We start from the raw sequence: 19,637 nt of genomic DNA on the forward strand, positions 1-19,637 counted from the left end.
GAGACCATCCTGGCCAACATGGTGAAACCCTGTCTCTACTAAAAATACAAAAATTAGCTGGGTGTGGTGGCGGGCGCCTGTAATCCCAGCAACTCAGGAGACTGAGGCAGGAGAATCGCTTGAAGCCGGGAGGCAGAGACTGCAGTGAGCCAAGATCGTGCCACTGCACTTCAGCCTGGCGACAGAGCAAGACTCCATCTAAAAAAAAAAAGAAGTACAGAAAATAAGCTTTTTCACTAATTCTTCTAAAGTACTACTGTTAATTACTGTACTTACTACAGTGAATTGTAAGGAGATATATCTGTCTCCCCATTTAACTGTGGAAGATCTAGAGGAGAGGCTGTGAGTTTGCATAGCACAGGGCCTGTTATCCAATAAGTGGTTTTAAAAATTATTTTTGGCTCAGAGTAGTGGCCTATAATCCTACCACTTAGGGGACCAAGGCAGGAGGATTGCTTGAGGCCTGGAGTTTGAGACCAGTCTGGGTGACACAGAAAGACCCCATCTCTACCAAAAAAAAAAAAAAAATTTTAAAAACCTGGCCAGGCATGGTGGCATGTGCCTACGGCCCCAACTACTTGGGAGGCTGAAGCAGGAGGACTCTTGAGCCCAGGAGGCAGAGGCTCACTACTGCGTTCACACCACTGCACTCCAGCATAGATGACAGTGCAAGACTGTGTCTCCAAAAAAAAAAAATGCTTGAATGAACAAATGAATCCAAACTGATGTTTTTCTTTAAAGACAATACTAAAGACAAACTGCCAAGCTGCAAACATTTCAAAACTAATCTTTAACAATCAAAAATTTGTTTTTACCTTAAGATTTATTTTTAAAATATATTCCCTAAAAATTAAAGAGGAGAACCTCCTCGGTAATGTGCGAAAAGGTAAACCTGGAATATTAAGCGTCCCCCTCTGTGGCTGTTTTGACACACAAACATGTATTCTAAAATTAGTTTAGGAGATATAATAAAGAAAATAGGAGCAAGAAATTCAGTAAAGTGGAAAAAAAGCAAGATCGGATAGGCTAGAAGGAAAAAGGGAGTAGGGCAAACTTATTAAAGGAGACGAGAACACAGAGCAGCACCAATATAAAAATCACAGACTAGGTCACAGGTAAAAACGCAGAAAGGAGAAAAGAGATGGTAGCAAAGACAGGATTCTGTAAAATCACATTTAGTGGTTAAGAACACTTGAGGACAGATTGCTACTTTTAAACCTGAACAGGGCAGGGCGCGGTGGCTCACATCTGTAATCCCAGCACTTTGGGAGGCCAAGGCTGGCGGATCACAAAGTCAGGAGTTAGAAACCATCCTGGCTAACATGGTGAAACCCCATCTCTACTACAAATACAAAAAAGTATCCAGGCATGGTGGCACGTGCCTGTAGTCCCAGCTACTCGGGACTGAGGCAGGAGAATCGCTGGGACCCAGGAAGCAGAAGTTGCAGTGAGCCGAGATCGTGCCACTGCACTCCAGCCTATGTGACAGAGCGAGACTCCGTCTCCAAAAAAAAAAAAAACCTGAACAATACTTTAACAGTAATTGCGTGTTTTAAATGTGAGCTAATTCAAGGGGACACTATACTAATGATTTTCCTCAATTATGTATTACAGGTTGAGACTCCTTTATTCCAAATACCAGAATATTTCAGATTTCAGATTTTTTTTGGACTTTGGAATATTTGCATACAAATGATGAGCTCTCTGGGGGGTGTGGCTTAAATATATACACGAAATTCATTTATGTTCCATATACACCTTATACACATCAACTGAGGTAATTTTATACAGTATTTTAAATAATTTTGTGCATGAAAAAGTTTAGGGACCCTCCTCCTCCTCCTTCTCTTCTTCCTCCATCCTCCTCCTCCTCTCTCTTCTTCTTCCTCCTCCATCCTCCTCCTCCCTCTTCCTCTTCCTCCTCCATCCTCCTCCTTCTTCCTCCATCCTCCTCCTCCTCCTCCCTCTTCCTCCTCCATCCGTGGTTGTTTACCAACACCAACATTCTTGACTCTGAATTTATATGCTGATAAGTAATCATTTCCTTACACTCATTCACACACACAAGTATTTAACAGTAAAAAATACGACACACCACTAATACAGTGGAAAAAATGTGTTCAGGGTAACTAAGCAGTACAGCAGCAGCACCAGAGCATCTGTATCAGCTGGCAAACAGCAATAACAACAACGGTAGGCTTTCAGTCTCCACCTGTATTCTGTATTTCATTTATCACCACAGTTGGAACATCCAGCTGGCACACGTGCCACTTTATTGCCCTCTGTGGGCATGCTTGTGTGGGGGAATCTGGGCACGCATGGAAAAGATGTATGAAAACTGAAAGCGGAGAAGGCCTTTTTTCCCTTGGAGACACTGAATAAACTGTGTGTGTGCCTATGTTTGGACGGTGACTAGTTGCATGAGGTCGGGTATGGAACTTTCCACTTGTGGTGTCGTGTCTGTGTTCAAAAAGTTTCAGATTTGGGGAGCATTTTGGATTTCAGATTTTTGTATTAGGGATGTTTAAACTGGATTTGGATTATCAAATTCCCCTCACACCCTAATGAGATGGCCAAAGTTAGTGTAAACACACCTCTAAAAATCCAAGAGATCAGTAAAGGCAAGAATCCAGGACTATTTCTTTTAAGAAGATGGGCATGGATATATTGCATAAAAGCAGCATTTACTTCATTTAGAAGGAGGGCCCTAAACAATTCTCCTTACATCTGTGTAGCATGGGGGAAAAAATATTCCCTTTTATCCCTGAGTTGTAGCAACAAAAGGAGAGCTCCAGACCCTCTAGAAAACAAGACTGACAGTGTGCGAACTCAGGGATTTGCTAGTTTTGCCACCCACATATTGTAATTCTAGCTACCTTAAGATAAAGTTTACAGATAACCAATGTGTAAAAAAATCAGGACTTAACATAATGACATAAGATGTTAGCCTTCTGTTTAAAACACTGTTTATAATAAATAAAACTTAATAACCGACATTAAAAATTTGTCCTATAGTAGCCTGCAATTTTAAAGTATAAGACAAACATGTTGTTTGTCTGGCATAAGATCCTAATAAAACTTTACAAAGAACAACTGGTTGCCAAGTAGACTCATTCTTTCATACCTTTTCCTTTTTGAACATTTTTCTCTGCTTCTTCAAACAATCCAGGTAGATGAATTACCACACCATTTCCTAAAGAAAAACCAACAAATTCCAGCCGTAAGCATCTATAATTACAACTCAGACATATGTAACTTAAAGGACATTCTGATTTACCAGGGTGTTACTACAGAAATGATTCCAAGTTTTCATAGGAGTATAATTTAAATACATAATGGAACATAATATAGTGAATATTTTATGCTAGAATTATACTGAATGAAGTTGAAAATTTCTTGGAAACAAAGTGAAGTATGTTTTTGAAGGAAACGATGTAATTTTAAGCAAATGGAACATGGTCACAGTACACACTAAATCAGTATCTTTCAAGTGGAGGAATCACACCCTATCAGGTCATAAATGAATTTAGTAGGTTGTGATAAGATTTTTGAAAATTAAGAAGTAGAGTAGAAAAGATCAGATTGCATCATGTGTTGTAACGGTTCAAAATAAATTCATGAACCTCTCATATTTCTTACTATGAGTCATGGTTAAAAGTATTTGGGGAAAAAAGTATTTGGAAAACTGATTCGATGATCTAATACTTCTTTATAGAATTAAGATTGTCAGTCAGCACAGCTGAATGCAAAGTAATCATTCCAAAAAGTATTTCTGTTAAAACACCCTACAGTGACAAATAGCCAAAGTCAGGTATATTCCAGAAGGTATCAAGGTCAAGATTAATAAGAGATCAATGAACCACCTGGTTAGTGAGAGATGAAATCAGTTTTGACGATAAAAAATAAATGCCATTATCAATTGGTGGGGGGAATCTCCATGCAGCTCAGTTTATATACTTACCAATGAATGCAGTGACATTTGGATTAATTATTCCACTGGGTAAGAGATGAAAATCATATTCCACAGAATCCACAACAACTGTATGGCCAGCATTATTTCCACCCTAAAATATAAGACAGGGGAAAACTAAGTTTGATGATAAATATGACAAATAACATATCTCCTTCCAAAGTGAATTAATGACTTCCTGCCAAAAGGTCAACTTAAGAGAGTTCAAATATTTGCCACCTTTACTGATTTGTTAAAGGCTTTAAAATAGTTTGGCTGTCTCCTTTCCCCACTGTAGTACACTTGAGTGATTATTCTGAAAGAATATGGAAATTGGGGAATTCAGGTTTCGGAAAGAAAATCATACTCCTTAAAAGATGGAAAAAAAGTGAAAAAAATACATAGAGCAGTTAGTCTGTCTTTGGCTATGGAGGATTATGGCCATCTAACTAACCATGATATTCCATCTACACACCAAAAAATCTCTAAGAGAAGAGTAATCTATCCAGTTACCCTAACTTGATGTAAATATGCATATAATTCCCATCGTCTTAAGAGTCTGTCAAGCAACTCTGCGACCTGAAATTTGTATTCTTACATGGACTTAACAAGAATCTCCCCCAAATATTGGTTATCTTTGGCCTCTAATTTATATACCAGTCTTGTAGGTTTGGTTAGTGACAGATCCCCAGAACCTGCTCACCTCTGGATAAAATAATATCGTGCGTCAAGGAACTGCTAACAATGAGAATCATACTATAAACTCATGATGAAATTTGCTTTCTATGAAGCTTATGCAGAAATAACAAAATGGAAAAAGTCAAATTACAAAATTAGGTACAAAGGAGACTATTAAGTAACCAGATAACTTTTCTAATTTATATGTTTAAAAAACATGGAAGAAAACACAAGTTTTCACGCTTGTCAGCTGATTACATATATGTTTAAACTTCTATACATTAACACACTTTTAAAAGTAAACTCGAGATGTATTTGCAACAAATAAAAACTTTAACATCCTTCTATAACAAAAAACACCAATCAAAACTATATTGCTTGAGAATGAGGGCTGATCACGAGGCTATTTTTCTTTCATTTTTAATTTTTGTTGGTACGTAGTAGTGCATATATTTATGTGGCACATGAGATATTTTGATACAGGTATATGAGTAATAATTATATCCGGGTAAATATGGTATCCATCAACTCAAGCATTTATCTTTTCATTATGTTACAATCTAATTATACTCTGAGCTATTTAAAAATGTATAATAAATTACTGTTGATTGTAGTCCCCTGTTGTGCTGTCAAACACTAGATGTATTTTTATCTAACTATATTTGTATACCCATTAACCATCTCCCCACCCCACCCCCAACCCTTACCACTACCTTTCCCAGCCTTTGGTAACCATCCTTCTACTCTCTATCTCCATGAGTTCCATTGTTTTAATTTTTAGCTCCCACAAATAAGTGGGAGCATGTAAAGTTTGCCTTTCTGTGCTTGGCTTACTTCACGTAACATAATGACCTCCAGTTCCATCCACGTTGTTGCAAATGACAGGATTTCATTCTTTTTTTGTTTGAATAGTACTCCACTTTGTTTATGTACCACATTTTCCTTATCTGTCTGGGTAGTTATCTGCCTGCTAATTATTCAAGGCTCACGGGCTTTTTAGCTAGCAGGTAATGAATCCTGCCAGAACTCAGTCCTTCCCTTCAAGGCAGCAACTTCCCTTCTGGCCCAGGGTGTGTCTAGAAATTTGTGCTGGAACTAGGGCCTGTGATGGGGAGCTCAGGACTTCCGCCAGTACCCTGTCCTGCTGTGGTTGGGATCCAAATTGCAAGACCAAATCCTCCTGACTCTTCCCTCTCTTCTCCTCAAGTGGAGGGAAGGAGCCTCTCCTGGAGCTGCACGAGGTTGGGCGAAGGGGCGCACAAGCACTCCCTTGGCTATCTTGGCTGGTGTCTCACTAGGTCACATGCCCCCCAAGTCCACTGGCTCCAAGTCCAGCACAACACCGGAACTTGCCCAAGAACTGTAGTCTTTGTGGCCCAGACTATCTTCCAAATTTATTTAGGGCCCCAGAGCACTTTAGCATGTGCTGGCTAGGCTTGCTGGAACTCAGGTTCTGACCACTAGGATGGGCAATTTCCCTCTGGTAAGGGCTGGTCTAAATGCTCCCTCCGTGGGCACTGGTTGAGTTCTGCCCAGTGTTGCTTTCTGTTGTGACAAGGGCAGCACTGAGTTCCAAAGCAAAGTCCTAGGATCACTGCATTCTCCCACCTCTAAGCGTACAGATTCTCTCTCAGTGCCCCATGGTTGCTGGGGGTGGGGAAGGGGTGGTATCAGCAATTCAAGACTGTCTTTCCTACCCTCTTCCATGCCTCTTTCAGTGATAGGAAGTTAAAACCAGGTACTGTGATTGCTCACCTGATTTTTGGTTCTTATGAAGGTGCTTTTTTGTGTGGATAGTTATTAAATCTGGTGCTCCTGTGGGAGAACAATTGGTAAAGGGTTCTGTCTGACCATCTTCCCCCATTCTGCCCGATCCACAAGGTTATTTTTAACAAATTCAATGTTACTACTTTTACCAAATCATCACCAATTATGAGGTCACAAAAATGCTAGAAAAATTGGCCCTTTAAAAAAAAAAATCTTCAAAAAGCAAGTACCTATTTACATGGTGTTTTGCACTGTATAAAGCAAAGAACTCTTTGAAGACTAAGGTATGGCATATATTTAAAATAAAAAAACTTGGCAGTGTTGGAATAAAATCTGTAAGACACACTTTGGAAAGGCACAGGCAGACAGAAACAGGAATGATGGGCAACGCCTTCAGGTAATACCAAAAAGGAAACAGGTGCATTAGTTTTTACTATTCATTTTTAAATAGGAAATTCCCGCATATGATACAGACACTAAATGGCACAGAAGCATGCACAGTAAAATGTGAAGCCTTTCTCATGCCCTTGCTGTAAGACAACCAGTTAGCACAAGTTTTTGGTGTCCTTCCTGAAGTGATTTTTGCATATAAAACATATATACTGTTTTATTTTACATATACAATGGTAGCAAACCATATACAGGTGGGCAGCTTGCGTACTTCCATAACCTTGCAAAGAGAATCATCTCATTCTTTTAACAGTTGTATTTTATCCTTTTGTATATGTACATATATCATAACTTATTATACTGGTCCCATAATGAGAGGCATTCAGATTGTTTCCAATATTTTGCTACTATAAACAATCTTGTAATAAACTTCCTGGTATGTATTATTATTTCACACTTGTGTAATTTTATCATCAATTCTGATAGATTCCTAGGACATAGTATACACCAAAAGAAAATTATTTATCTTAACTTAGTCTTTTAAAAGTAACTCACAGGATAATTCTTACCTGTATTTCAGTTCCTCTTGTTACAAATTACTAAGTTTAATAAATTTTTACTAAGTTGTTATAAAGTATTTGGTAATTTTGAGACAACAAATAAGGTATTATTATCACAGCCAAATCAGGTTTTTTTAAGAGATGGGGTCTCACTATAGCCCAAGCAGGCCTTGAATTCCTGGGCTCAAGCAATCCTCCTGTCTCAGCCTCCTGAGTCCCTGAGACTACATGTGCATGCCACCCTGCCCAGCTACAACCAGTTTATTTTTTTAAAACCAGTTTTTAGGCCGGGCACGGTGGCTCACGCCTGTAATCACAGCACTTTGGGAGGCCGAGGCAGGTGGATCACGAGGTCAGGGATTGAGACTGTCCTGGCTAACATGATGAAACCCCGTCTCTACTAAAAATATAAAAAATTAGGGCCGGGCGCGGTGGCTCAAGCCTGTAATCCCAGCACTTTGGGAGGCCGAGACGGGCGCATCACGAGGTCAGGAGATCGAGACCATCCTGGCGAACACGGTGAAACCCAGTCTCTACTAAAAAAATACAAAAAAAAAAAAAATATATATATATATAAAAAATTAGCCAGATGTGGTGGTGCACACCTGTAGTCCCAACTACTCAGGAGGCTGAGGCAGGAGAATGGCGTGAACTCAGGAGGTGGAGCTTGCAGTGAGCCGAGATCGCACCACTGCACTCCAGCCTGGGCGACAGAGCAAGACTCTGTCTCAAAAAAATCCCCCAAAAAACAAGTTTTTAAAATTTCATCATTTGCTCAAGGTTAAAAATAAACTACTCTAATTTTTGGAGTAGACCCTTAAAGTAAGTCTCCTAATTTACATAAAATTACTTTTATAGATATACTAATATAATCATTTGGTGAATTATTATTTGACAATTATTACTGGCAGTGCACGACAATGTTCTTATTGTGCAACAAAAGCTTACTCTCTTAGCTAATATTTTACCAAGAAAGGTAGTAATGATGGAATTGACCATAATAAAGAGACGATGGTTGCTCTAGACACACACACACACACAATTTTTTAGGCAGATGGTTGTGATGGATGACTTTAGAGGGAAAAATTGGCTTAACTCCTTAAGTTTGTCCAAGTTTATAGGTAGTGCAAGCTGGAAAGTTCAGCAGTAAAAGACTTAAAGTCAGATGGTGGTATAAAGTTTGCTCATCCAAATATTAGTTACTGAAAAATATTAACATTTTTCAATAACCAGTATTACATTGATTATTATACGGTTTAAATATCATTTAAATTGTTTCAGTGTGTAAATATGGTTAAATATACCCAGAAAAACCCTAGATTATCCTACGTAGGATTTAGAGGGAAATAACTAAGTGCTTACTTATATTTGGTCACTAGTGCTCTGGGGGCAGCTGGGGTGTAACTGTTAATCTTGAAAAGCACACTATGCAGAAGGGTCTCAGGGTGAACTGAGAAGGAGCTGCTCATAAGGAGTTTCTTGATGAGGTAATCTATATACGAGACAAGTTTTAGCATACTGTATTTTATCAAATGCAACAGATAAAGCTTCACATTTGAAGGGCCTATTTGGATGCTAACCTAAAATACTCAGATTATTCACCTTGGGACCTCAGGCAATCGTCCTCAAACAGAGATTACACTGGTCCAAGGAGAGGTCACGTATTAGCAGACAGCGAAACAAAGAATTTCAAACATGAGCACCATAACCCAAAACAGTTTCAAACACGAGCACCCCCTCAGTCTCCCACCTACATATTATAAGGGCAGATGGAGCTGCTCCTACATGGGCCCATGGGCAACTCCATGCAGTATGTGCCAGGATGAGCAACAGCAAGGATGTGTTTGATTAATCATGTTCCATGATTCTCCCGGGTAGCACTGGGGAGGCCAGATAGTACCAAATAAATGATGGGAGATATTTTGTTGTTGTTGTTCTACTTCTAACGGAAACATACAATTTCCTTCTCAATCCAAATTTTCCACAAACCAAGCTTGATCAGTTATCTTCCACAAAAGTATGAATCTTATAATCACATGAACAGTTACACTGATTACCTCCTGCTTCTTTGCCAAACTCCCATAACACTTATGATCCCAGTCACTCTTGTAGCATTTAACAAATACTTTCCATTATCACAGCTGTATATTCTATATTACTTAACAAAAAAATAGAATATGTTCAATTAATAGTTATATAAACAAAGGGCTGTGGAATCTCAATGTTGTTTCTGGATCAATTACATCCAACAGGGAAAATATTTAGTAATAAATCTCAAATATAATTATTGGAACTTTTTTTTTTTCCTAGAAATAAGTCATATTTCTGAGTTGGTAAAATGCTTTTCTGAACATACATTTTTGGTATCTGCCACGGTTAACCAAATGTCTGTCCATTTTTGTGTAGCCTTTATACAGTACAGATTTCACTGACATCATCCTTGCATCTGAGTATCAAAAACAGTTGACATTGTTCTTTTCAGTCCTCACAACATCCCTATGAAGTAGGTGGTACTGACTCCATTCCACAGATGGGGAGGCCTAGGCACGGAAAGGTTTAGTGGCTCCTCACAAGCCACGTGGCAGGGAGGTAGGGAGGGAGGGAGGGAGGCAGAGTGGCAGAGCAACTCTCCAGCCACGTGCTAACACCGCCTTCACATTCACACTTCCATCAGTGCCACAACACTGCAAGGCAGGCTTTCGTGTTGAGGCCAATTTTTAAACTATTTTAATTCTGAAATATACCCCTCTCCAACACCCCAAGAAACAAAAAACAGCATGAGTTCACAAGTAGCTATGTGGCAGGTTTCTTTGAGGAAACACACAAGCTTATAGTGCCTTATATGATGCTCTTATATTAAATACCAAGAATAAATGCACGTTAATTTTATTAGAGTGAACAATATATGAAAGAAAATTCAATTGTGGTCACAAAACATCCCCTAATATAGTATATATTTTATCAGTTTTCTTTGATTGTTATTCTTACATTAAGATTAAATACAAAGAAAATATTAAATAAGCTTAATTACCAGGAAAAAATGTATCTCATCACAGAGCTATGAAATAAACTGGAACATCATGATAGAAACAAAAACCAGGACTAAAATTCTATGCTCTCAAAGCTGAAAAGCAAAGTTTCGGTGCATGCTTTTAGTTTTTACAATCAATACATAGCTAATTTTCATTATTTTAATTAAGGTTAAAATAATACAAACCAATTTAACTCTATTTTTTCTTCCAGAAAAGCACTACAGGTCAATAGCATATTAGACTGTTGGAAAACAATTTACAAATAGGAACAATCCAGAACAAACGCTTCCTCATACCTTATTTTCCCACACAAAATTAACTCCAGGTTAGTTAGAGCTCTTGCATGCTCAGTCCCCCTCCTTTTCCCTTACTTGCAAATCATAGGAATCATCTCCCCAGACACAGCGAATTGATCCAGGCAGGGAAACATGTTCCAACCTGAGCCTGTCAGCTCCTCTCCCTCGGGAATCTGAATTTGAGTACTGAGGAGGAAAGCAATAGCAGTCTGAGATGCCTGTCACCTACGGGAAGCATCCTAAAGAAAAAGGCTGCCAGTTCTAGCTGCTGAGATTCCAGGAGCAGCCTTCATCTCAGGCCACCATCCTGCTCATGCTTTAAACAAATCTCCATTTTGCTTGAGTTAGTTTCTTTCCATTGCTTGCAAACAAAGAACACAAACGATTCACAAAACAAACTTACTACAACATAGTATATATACCCCTTGCTGAGTTTACATCTTGTACTAGTAAAACTGAATATTAAAATGATTAATTGCTAGATATTAATAACATTTTATGCTGTCAAGGACAACACTTTAAAGCATTACTGCAGGATATAGGAATGATATAACAGTATTTAGTTATTTTGTAACTGTTCTCAGTTTTTCCATGCATTCCTTTTCTTCCTAATTTGATGTTAAGTTTACGGAAGTCGGAAAACAAGTGTTTTGAACGTTCTTTCCATGACTCCTCAGAACCAGAGGCTGTCAAATCCAATTATAGAATAAAATTTTGGATCAGGAAATGCTAATATGTGTCCGCTTCTAGCTAAGAAGCTCCAAAGGTACAGGGGAGGTTAAAAAAAAAAGGTTGGAAAGGAATTAAATGATATTAGTCTACAAAACTGACTTTTGATTCTTAACTTGGTTTTGCTACTGGGCCTTCTCCTTCCCCAAATCACTCCTTTCTTCACTCCTGCAAGTGCATTCCTGCTGTGGTAGAGAGATGAAGGCAGCGAATGATCCTCAGTGTTGCAGACCTGAAACAATGGCCTCTTTTCCAGAATACAGGCCCAAGTGTCAAGGGCTAACAACTTCATGCACAAAGCCCAGAGGCATTTTTCTGGCTACTTAGTTAGGCCTCTGTATCCTATCTTTGTCCTTTTGCTTTGAATACATGAAAACAACATACAGTAATCACAGAGCTCAAGATGAACATCAGGAAGTCAGTGACCACTATGGATTACAGTAGAGAGCAGCAATGTCTCAGATCCCGTGCCCCTAAACTATTTCAGCAACCGAAAAGGGGTTGCTACTTTTTGTTTAGTCTTCAAGCTTCTTAAGAGCCTAAAAATCTTTGGAGTCAATGCTTATTATCTATGCTGCTTTCAGGGTAAAGATTGTAAGATCTGTATCTGCTCCTTTCCAGACAAAACATGTTACCATTCACCAAAACTAAAGCACTTATCAATCCACAGCAATAGTTATAAATGAAGACTGTTCTTTCATGAAAGCATTCACATAACTGCAATTAGCTTATGATTCCAAAGTAGAGCAGGTTAAGTTACTACCAGCAAGTTGATCAAATTTAACTATTCAACAGTAACCAGACACACTAGATAGGAAGAGAAAAAAATATACAGGGTATCTTAATTTCTTTTTAGCAAAGATATCCAAGCTCAGTTAGCCATTAAAGGTTTAAAAATATCCACTTTACTTTGCATGATTATAGTTACCTTCTAGTTTCATACACACATAAATGTCACAAATGATGAAAACCTCAGATACCTTATATTTTAGACCTTACATTACCATTATGAAATAACTTCTCACAATGAAAGTGGAAAGAGGCATTGCCTGAGAGGATCTTAGGTTCCTAATTAAGAAGCTTTAGACTCTGGCTACCAAACTCTAATATTCTTTCACACTCACCAAACCAGGGTCATAGATGAGAGCATAAGACATCCAACCAAAAATGTATAAACCAATGATGTCACACAGCTCTTTGTGAATGTTTGATAAAAATTCACCTAAATACATTCATGAAAACATTTTCTTAAAAACACACTGAAATTAAACTAGAGATTTCAAGTCAAAAAAGTTTTCTTACTAATAAAATTCTTCCTTTAAAAAAGATGTCAAAACTTAATATAGACAAAAATCTCATTTTTAGAAACCTCATGGAGCCTCTTTTTAAAAAAAGAATTTTATTATGTGAATCAAATATAAATTTTGGTTCAATGTAAAGAACTATCCTATCCCAGAGCCAGAGTAGCCACAGGAACTCCCCCCTTCATTTATTGTTCTTTTCATTGCTTTCAGCAGGCAATACTGAATGTTGATGTTTCTGTTGATAAAAGTGTAATAGTCACCAATTTTTATGTATCCTTATTTAGTCCACACTAATCTTTGGTGTCAACATCTGACACAGTCCCTGAGAGATAAGACAGCTGGATTCGTATCCAGTTACAGCAAGAAAGCTATTAAGTACATATCAATTTATTGGTTCATTCTAGATTTGCTCTAGGCAACAGTTTTTCTTAGAGATACTTGAAAATATCCAACAAACCCATCCTTTCCCACCAAAGTTAAAGAAACAGAATAATTTTGATCAGACACCACTGAGATGGTCTCATATACATATAAAAACTCATGCCTCAAAAGCAGAGCTGACAGGATACTATATTTACTAATTGAAATAGCAACCTAGGACATCCTCATTGACTGAACATTGAGATTTACTGTTCTCAGCGGAGAAAAACTAGTTATTAGAACCCTACATGGCATTCAATTGAAATAGTTGAGGAGATACATGAAAAAGAGACAAATATCAGTTACCTATAAGAGAGAAGATTTTAATATAAACAAAGCCTTTGAATGGTACAATGTAAAACATTCCAGCTAAAAAACTGAACAACAAATGTTAATCCAAGGAATGCTAGGAATTCCACCTTAAATTTATGCCACCAGTCAATTAAATTGTCCAGAGAGATGTTAAAACAATTACAAGAAAGGGTTGCTATTACTTATTTCAAATAAATTTCTAGGGGTGATCCTGCCACCCAGAATACATTGGTTGAGTATTTCCCTTCTGCTTCATATAGTATTAGGCGCTACAGAACAAAAAAAGGAAGAAGTCCCCCTTTTGAGAAAATTTACATTCTGGCAGAGAAACCACAGTAACCAAACAGAACAAGATTTAACCAAGTATAGTATAACAGACATTGGTAAATACTTATACACTAGGGAAATGCTATAAAGGATATAAAAAGAATCAGAAAATGGAAACAGCAATTGTTATAAACCTGGAAGAATGGCTTACCTTAAAGGCTAATTACCTACTATCCTTAAAATTATGGGAAGTAGTCTGGCAGATCATTTTAGCTGTACAAGGTCAAGGCATGAAATAATACTAACATTTTCTTTTAAATTATCTTTCACCTTTTCTATTTCAAGGAGAAAGTCTCAGTTTGCTGCTGGTATGTCTTTTATGCTTCTTTAACACTTACTAATAGTGGTTTCAGATCTTCAGCAGATACTTGTATCTAGCTAGAAAACAGTCATATTTTTTCAGTATTTTTACAGCAAGCTTTTAAAAACATATATCAAGTGATGGGGTCTGCCTTCTCTTATAACTAACTTTAGTATTTTCTCTTCTTTGGCTTTAAAGCCTTGGAGAGAAAACACAGGGAATACTGCTCTAGCCTTTCCTGATCACAGGCAACTTCGTGTGTGTCATTATAACCAAGACCACCAAACTTACTTTCCTCAAGAACAATAAATAAGCCTTTGCTTAAAGCCTGGTATAAACTACTATAGTTAAGAAGTTTCTGTAGTTTCTACTCAGCAAAATAAAGAAAACAAAGCACAGTATTTTACTTTGAGAGAATTTGGGAAAAAACAGTATTAGACTTCCTTCTGTGATGCCAGCAAGGGACCTTCTTGGTCCCATACTTCAATCCCTTGAAAACCTTAGACTAGAACCTTTCTCCATCCCGACCTTCGCAGTATTTTTGCTTACACAGCGGTTGTCCCCCAGACTGTGAGCTCCTTGTAGGCACAATCCCTGCCTTTTTCAGATTTTTGACTCCCAGGCTAAGTGATCCCCTGAAGATACTCAACGTTTACTAGATGAATGACCTGTACCCAGGGTTGGGCCTCTATTTAATTCTTCTCTCTTCTTCTTAAAATAAATATTGATGTAAAATTAAGGCATCAGTAGTGGCTGTCCTTTGATGTAAGTGCTACATATTTACAGATCTGGGGAACCTACCAAGTTATAAGTAACTCCCCATAAATCCTGAATCTGAACAACACAGGCCTTAAGCGCTGTAAGAGTGAAAATGCCATTAGGTTTGCATCTAGTGTTTCCAAAAAGGCATTTTATATATTAAAATTTATCATTAAATGCAATGCCAGTTTTTCTTTTTAAAACTATATTTTATGTTGGGAGAAAGTCCTTACGATTCTACTGGTGAAATATGGATACATTATGTGTACATCATTTCTGGAGAAACAGTACTGAATAAAATTTGAACTCATGACATCAATATGGCAGAATATATTAAACTCTAACAAAGGACATGTTTTCACTAACACACAAAACTTAAGACATCGAACAAGGCGATCCAAGCTCACAATGTCTTACTGTTGATTTTTTCCAGCTCTCTATACACACTCGGTAAGAACTCCAACATTCCAATTTTAAAACCTAGGAGAACTTCATTAAGTAGATGCCAGCTCACTAGGGCTAACCAAATAATACAAAGTTACCAAGATAAATCACAAAAGAGATAATGCTTAAATCTATTCAGTACTCATCTACTTTTTGCTAACAAGACTAATAAAGAATCCTAATGATACACTCTTAAAAGGCACTAGAAGAACATAAGGATTCTATAAGGAAGGTAGTTAAGTCAAAACTATATAGGTGAGGGAAGTCTGCCTAACAGGGCCCCTCATTTGTTTCTCCACTATCTTCAGGTAACATTTTAAAGCCAAACTTAGTTCCTTCTCAATCAGTTCTCTAGACTTTCCAAGGGCATCAGATCAGGTTGGTCCACGACTTCCAAGACTACTTTCTTGGTAACATCAGTAACACCTTCTCCAAGCTACAAACTACTTCTAATATTTCTCGATAGAATATTAAATTGAGAATCCTTTAGAATAAATACCGTAATGGTTGTGTTCTCCAAACCTTCTTACAACCCATAGTGTAGCTCAACCTGAGCTACTTCCACGTAAAGAAGATTTCAAGATGTCAGTGAGGGAGACACACAGGCCTCCGCCTCTCTCCCCTTCTAGACAGCAAGAAAGTTCGGTATACTGGTACGTCTTCCCCACAGCATGACCAGATCTGAATGTAAGACAAAAGGTAGGTAAAGGCTGGATTTCTGGAGTATTTCCTAAGAAAGTGTGGGCAGGAATTTAATGGCAACACCCTCCAGAGTGCTAAGGTACAAAGTGTGTTGCCAGAGGGGTGGAGAAGTAATAGGCTGGGAGGGAAGGAGGGAGAGGTGGTAGTGACCGTTTCCTAAGAGGCAATTAGTGCAACAGCTATTTCAGAATGGACAGGGTGGATTTCTGCATGAAAACAAAACAAAATGAAACAAGGTAAATCAGAGAATATTTGCAGTATTTGCATTTAGCTCTTCTATATACCTGTGATTTCACTGTTTCTGCATGCTCAGAATGGTATTCAAGGGGGCCTATGACTTACTAGAAAATATACAGCATGGCACCATCATATCATGCCACGCATGTTCAAAAACAAATACTCTTGCAACCTAAACAGACAGCAGTTAACTTCCAATATTACATTATGCTTTGTTTTGAACGTGCTTATTACTCATCTACTTAGAATTTTGAAGCTGGAGAGAGTTATCTGAGAGCCTTTACAAAGGCCTCCCCTGTATGTTGCTTCAAAGGAAACGACAAATAGGAAGAAAGCTTACATTGAAAACCACGTGTCTCCCGTTAGAAGTACCTTACCACCTCGTTTCGGAAAGTTCACTTTCGATGTCACCTTAGCAATGCAAATATTTATTTCTAAATACTCAATTTGACATCCAAGTATTTACTTTTTTTCAACAGAGAAGGGATTCCTTCCTCTGGGACCAACTAGTAAAAGTAATTTCTCCTTACCTTTAGGGTACGGAGCACATTGTAAAAACAAAAACAAGAAACTCAGGGCCCTGAAACAACAGTCCAAAGCCCAGAGGTGGGTGGGTTTGGATGTCAACAAAGTGGACCAGAGGAAGCAAAACACTGCATGCCACGGTCCTGCAGATGGGGGATCGGCGAGTCTGGATTTCGGGACATTTCGAAACAATCCACTCCCAGTCCGCCGCCCTGGGCGGGGTGGGGGGGCGGTGATGGGGGGATCCTGCCGTCGCGCCGGGTCTCCGCCCGCAGTCGGAAGAGTTGCGAGCAGGCCTCGGGCGGTAGCTCCTCAAACTCAGACCGCATCCCACCTCCACCCTGGCCTCAGTCCCGGGGCGGAGCACCAGTCCCCAGACGCAAAACTGCAACTCCCCAGGCATCGCGCATCTCTCAAAGGCTCCCCGCCAGCCCACCTTTTCCTCCAGAACCACCCCAAGTTTCACCCGACGCTCCAGGTCAGGGGTCCCCGACCTCCCGCCATTTCTCCACGTCGCCGCAGCTCAGGACAGGAGGAGAGAGCCTCAAGGTGACACCTCATTTTGGCCAGTGGATCCGGGTCCCGGGTCCGAGTTCCTGGGCACCAGGTGCCAGGCAGCCCGAGCTCCCGGGCCCAGCCTCCCGTGAGAGGCCCGTCGCCTCACCTGGCAGCGGCACACGATGTCGGCATCCTGCGCCAACAGATCCACCACCTTCCCTTTGCCTTCGTCGCCCCACTGCGCACCGAGCACCACCGTCACCCGGTTTCCTCCGGGCCGCGCCCTGGGGCGGCCGCAATCGCCGTTGGGCAGGGAGGATGCCGCCGGGTAGGTCTTGGCTAACGCCATGGCTCCGGTGACGCGAGGAGAACCCGAAGGAGAGGCGGCCGCCGAGGAGTGAACGAACCGAACTGCTCTGCGGCCGCCAGCCACATGCGGGGGAAAAAGGAGCCAGAGGCCGGCCCCGCCCCCGCCCCGCCGGGCCGCCACCCTCCAGCCAGTCCCCGCCCCGCTCTCCGCCACAGCCCGCTCAATGGGGGACCATGACTGCCCCGCGCAGGCCGACCTCGGCAGCACCGCCCGCAGGAAGAGGCCCTGGTGGCGGCAACCGCCGCCACCCCGGGCCGAGGCCACGCCCCTTCCGCGGCCTGGCGCGCCACTCCTGTGCGAACCTCGCGAGCGAAAAGGTCAGGGGCGGGGCTTCGAGAGCGCTTCTCCTTCAGCACCCCGCCTACCCGCTCTACCTCTCGCTTTCAAACTGGAGAGGCGCGGAGGCGCGTGTGGAGCGTCGGACTACAACTCCCAGCACGCAACGCTCTGGGCTGCGGCGGCGTATTCTGGGGGCACTGTGTCTGCCATCTGCAGGTTTGTCTGGATTTGTCTGTATTAAGGAATGAACGTGTACAAAATACAAAGTGTGGAATTTCTCAGTACAAACAGCATAAAATCGGAACGTGTAAGTGTTGAATTGGAAATTAAAAGTCTGGAAGTAACAGAGATGGGGACAGGGATGAAAAAAGACAAAATTCAAAAGTAAGGCGATAAGGTAAAGGACATGAGACCTGAAATCAATAAATCAAGTAAAGTCCTAATTCTCATTTTACGCAGTAGTAACAAAGGCTCAGAGAGGAGGAGTGGATTACCTATGTCATATATAGGTACATATATGCAGATACTGTCATGCACTTCTTTTCTTTTTTTAATCCCCACAACCATATAAGGTAGGTGATCCTCTATTATCCTTATTTTACAGGATTTAAAAGCTAGGTAACCTGCCCTAGTGAGGCCTCAATTGGTACTTCGATAATCTGAGTCCAGAGACCATGTCCTTCCTGTAGATTCCACTGTCTCTTAGTTACAGCTGTAACTAGATTCTGGTGTATACCTACTGTTCATCTAATGCCCTTTCAACTCCAACACAAATTAACCATGATGTTTAATTCTGATAAAAGGTGCTTTGAAAAAAAGTGGGAATGGAATCACATTACATGTACCATCTCCCAAATCGCCTGGACATACTGTATGTTCACTAATGGTCTCTAGAGCACACTTTAGTATTTTATTTCTAGTCAGTGAGTTAAGTCAGGAACATTGAGAACCTGCTATTTACTAAGTGTCCTGGGCACTGATAACACAGGAGAAATAAAGATACAATTGCGGCCCTCAAGGATTCAAATTATTTGGTCTATTGATTAGTAAACAAATTAATTATAATACTATGTGATAATTGGTGTCTATCTTGGCCTTATTACAAGATCACAAACTTTTTGGAAATGAGAATGCCATCTATTTCTTTCTACTCAAATGCCCGAGGTAGTGCTGGGCAGATAGTAGATACTGAATAAGCACATGTTACTAGTCATTTCTGTTCAGTTTTTTAAAATCATTTATGAGAGACTGGTTTGAGTAATAAAACAACTCTGGTTTCCTGCGCAGCCAGCTCTACATGAATTACTATTTCTTTATTGCCATTCCCCTGTCTTGATGAATTGGCTCTGTCTTGGCAGTGGACAAGGTGAACCCCTTGGGCGGTTACAAATTTGGGGGCGTGTCTGGGATTGCTGTTGTGGCTACCTGCTCATGGTTCAGTGGCCTCCCTCCAGCGATGGATCCAGAAGCCTGCCCAGGTGGCCACCCAGTTCTCTTGGACTGGGGGCTGACTCTGGTACTCTCTCTACTTGCGGGGTGCTGCCAACCCAGTGTGCAAGGATTTGATTGCAATGGAGAAATAGTCCTGGGGAGACGTCCCTTAACTGTAACCCTGTCACAGGGTGTCTGTCTGTAGCCCCATCGTGGGGCGTGGTGTCTGGATTGGTGAGCATCCTAGGGGCTGCCAATGCCTCCTTTCTCCCGACTGGTTCTGTAGCCCTATGGTGGGGTGTCTGTAGCCCCATTGCAGGGTGTCTG

General features: G+C 40.3%; 1 protein-coding gene across 2 annotated transcripts in view; it reads right to left on the reverse strand.

Moving 5' to 3' along the window:
• ADSS (adenylosuccinate synthase) overlaps positions 1–18,002 on the reverse strand; it is a 43,334-nt gene extending 25,332 nt beyond the window's left edge. For both annotated transcript variants that reach the window (XM_011955715.1, XM_011955714.1), the window contains exons 1-3: positions 17,397–18,002; positions 3,962–4,064; positions 3,125–3,193 (exon numbers count right to left, since the gene is read on the reverse strand). In XM_011955715.1, coding sequence (XP_011811105.1) covers positions 3,125–3,193; positions 3,962–4,064; positions 17,397–17,579 — 355 coding nt within the window. In that variant the 5' untranslated portion in view covers positions 17,580–18,002. The remainder of the gene's footprint in view (positions 1–3,124; positions 3,194–3,961; positions 4,065–17,396) is intronic.
• Between the last annotated feature and the right edge of the window lie 1,635 nt (positions 18,003–19,637).

The sequence above is a fragment of the Colobus angolensis genome, unplaced genomic scaffold (assembly GCF_000951035.1).
Source record: "Colobus angolensis palliatus isolate OR3802 unplaced genomic scaffold, Cang.pa_1.0 Scaffold40, whole genome shotgun sequence".
In the NCBI taxonomy this organism is placed as follows: domain Eukaryota; kingdom Metazoa; phylum Chordata; class Mammalia; order Primates; family Cercopithecidae; genus Colobus; species Colobus angolensis.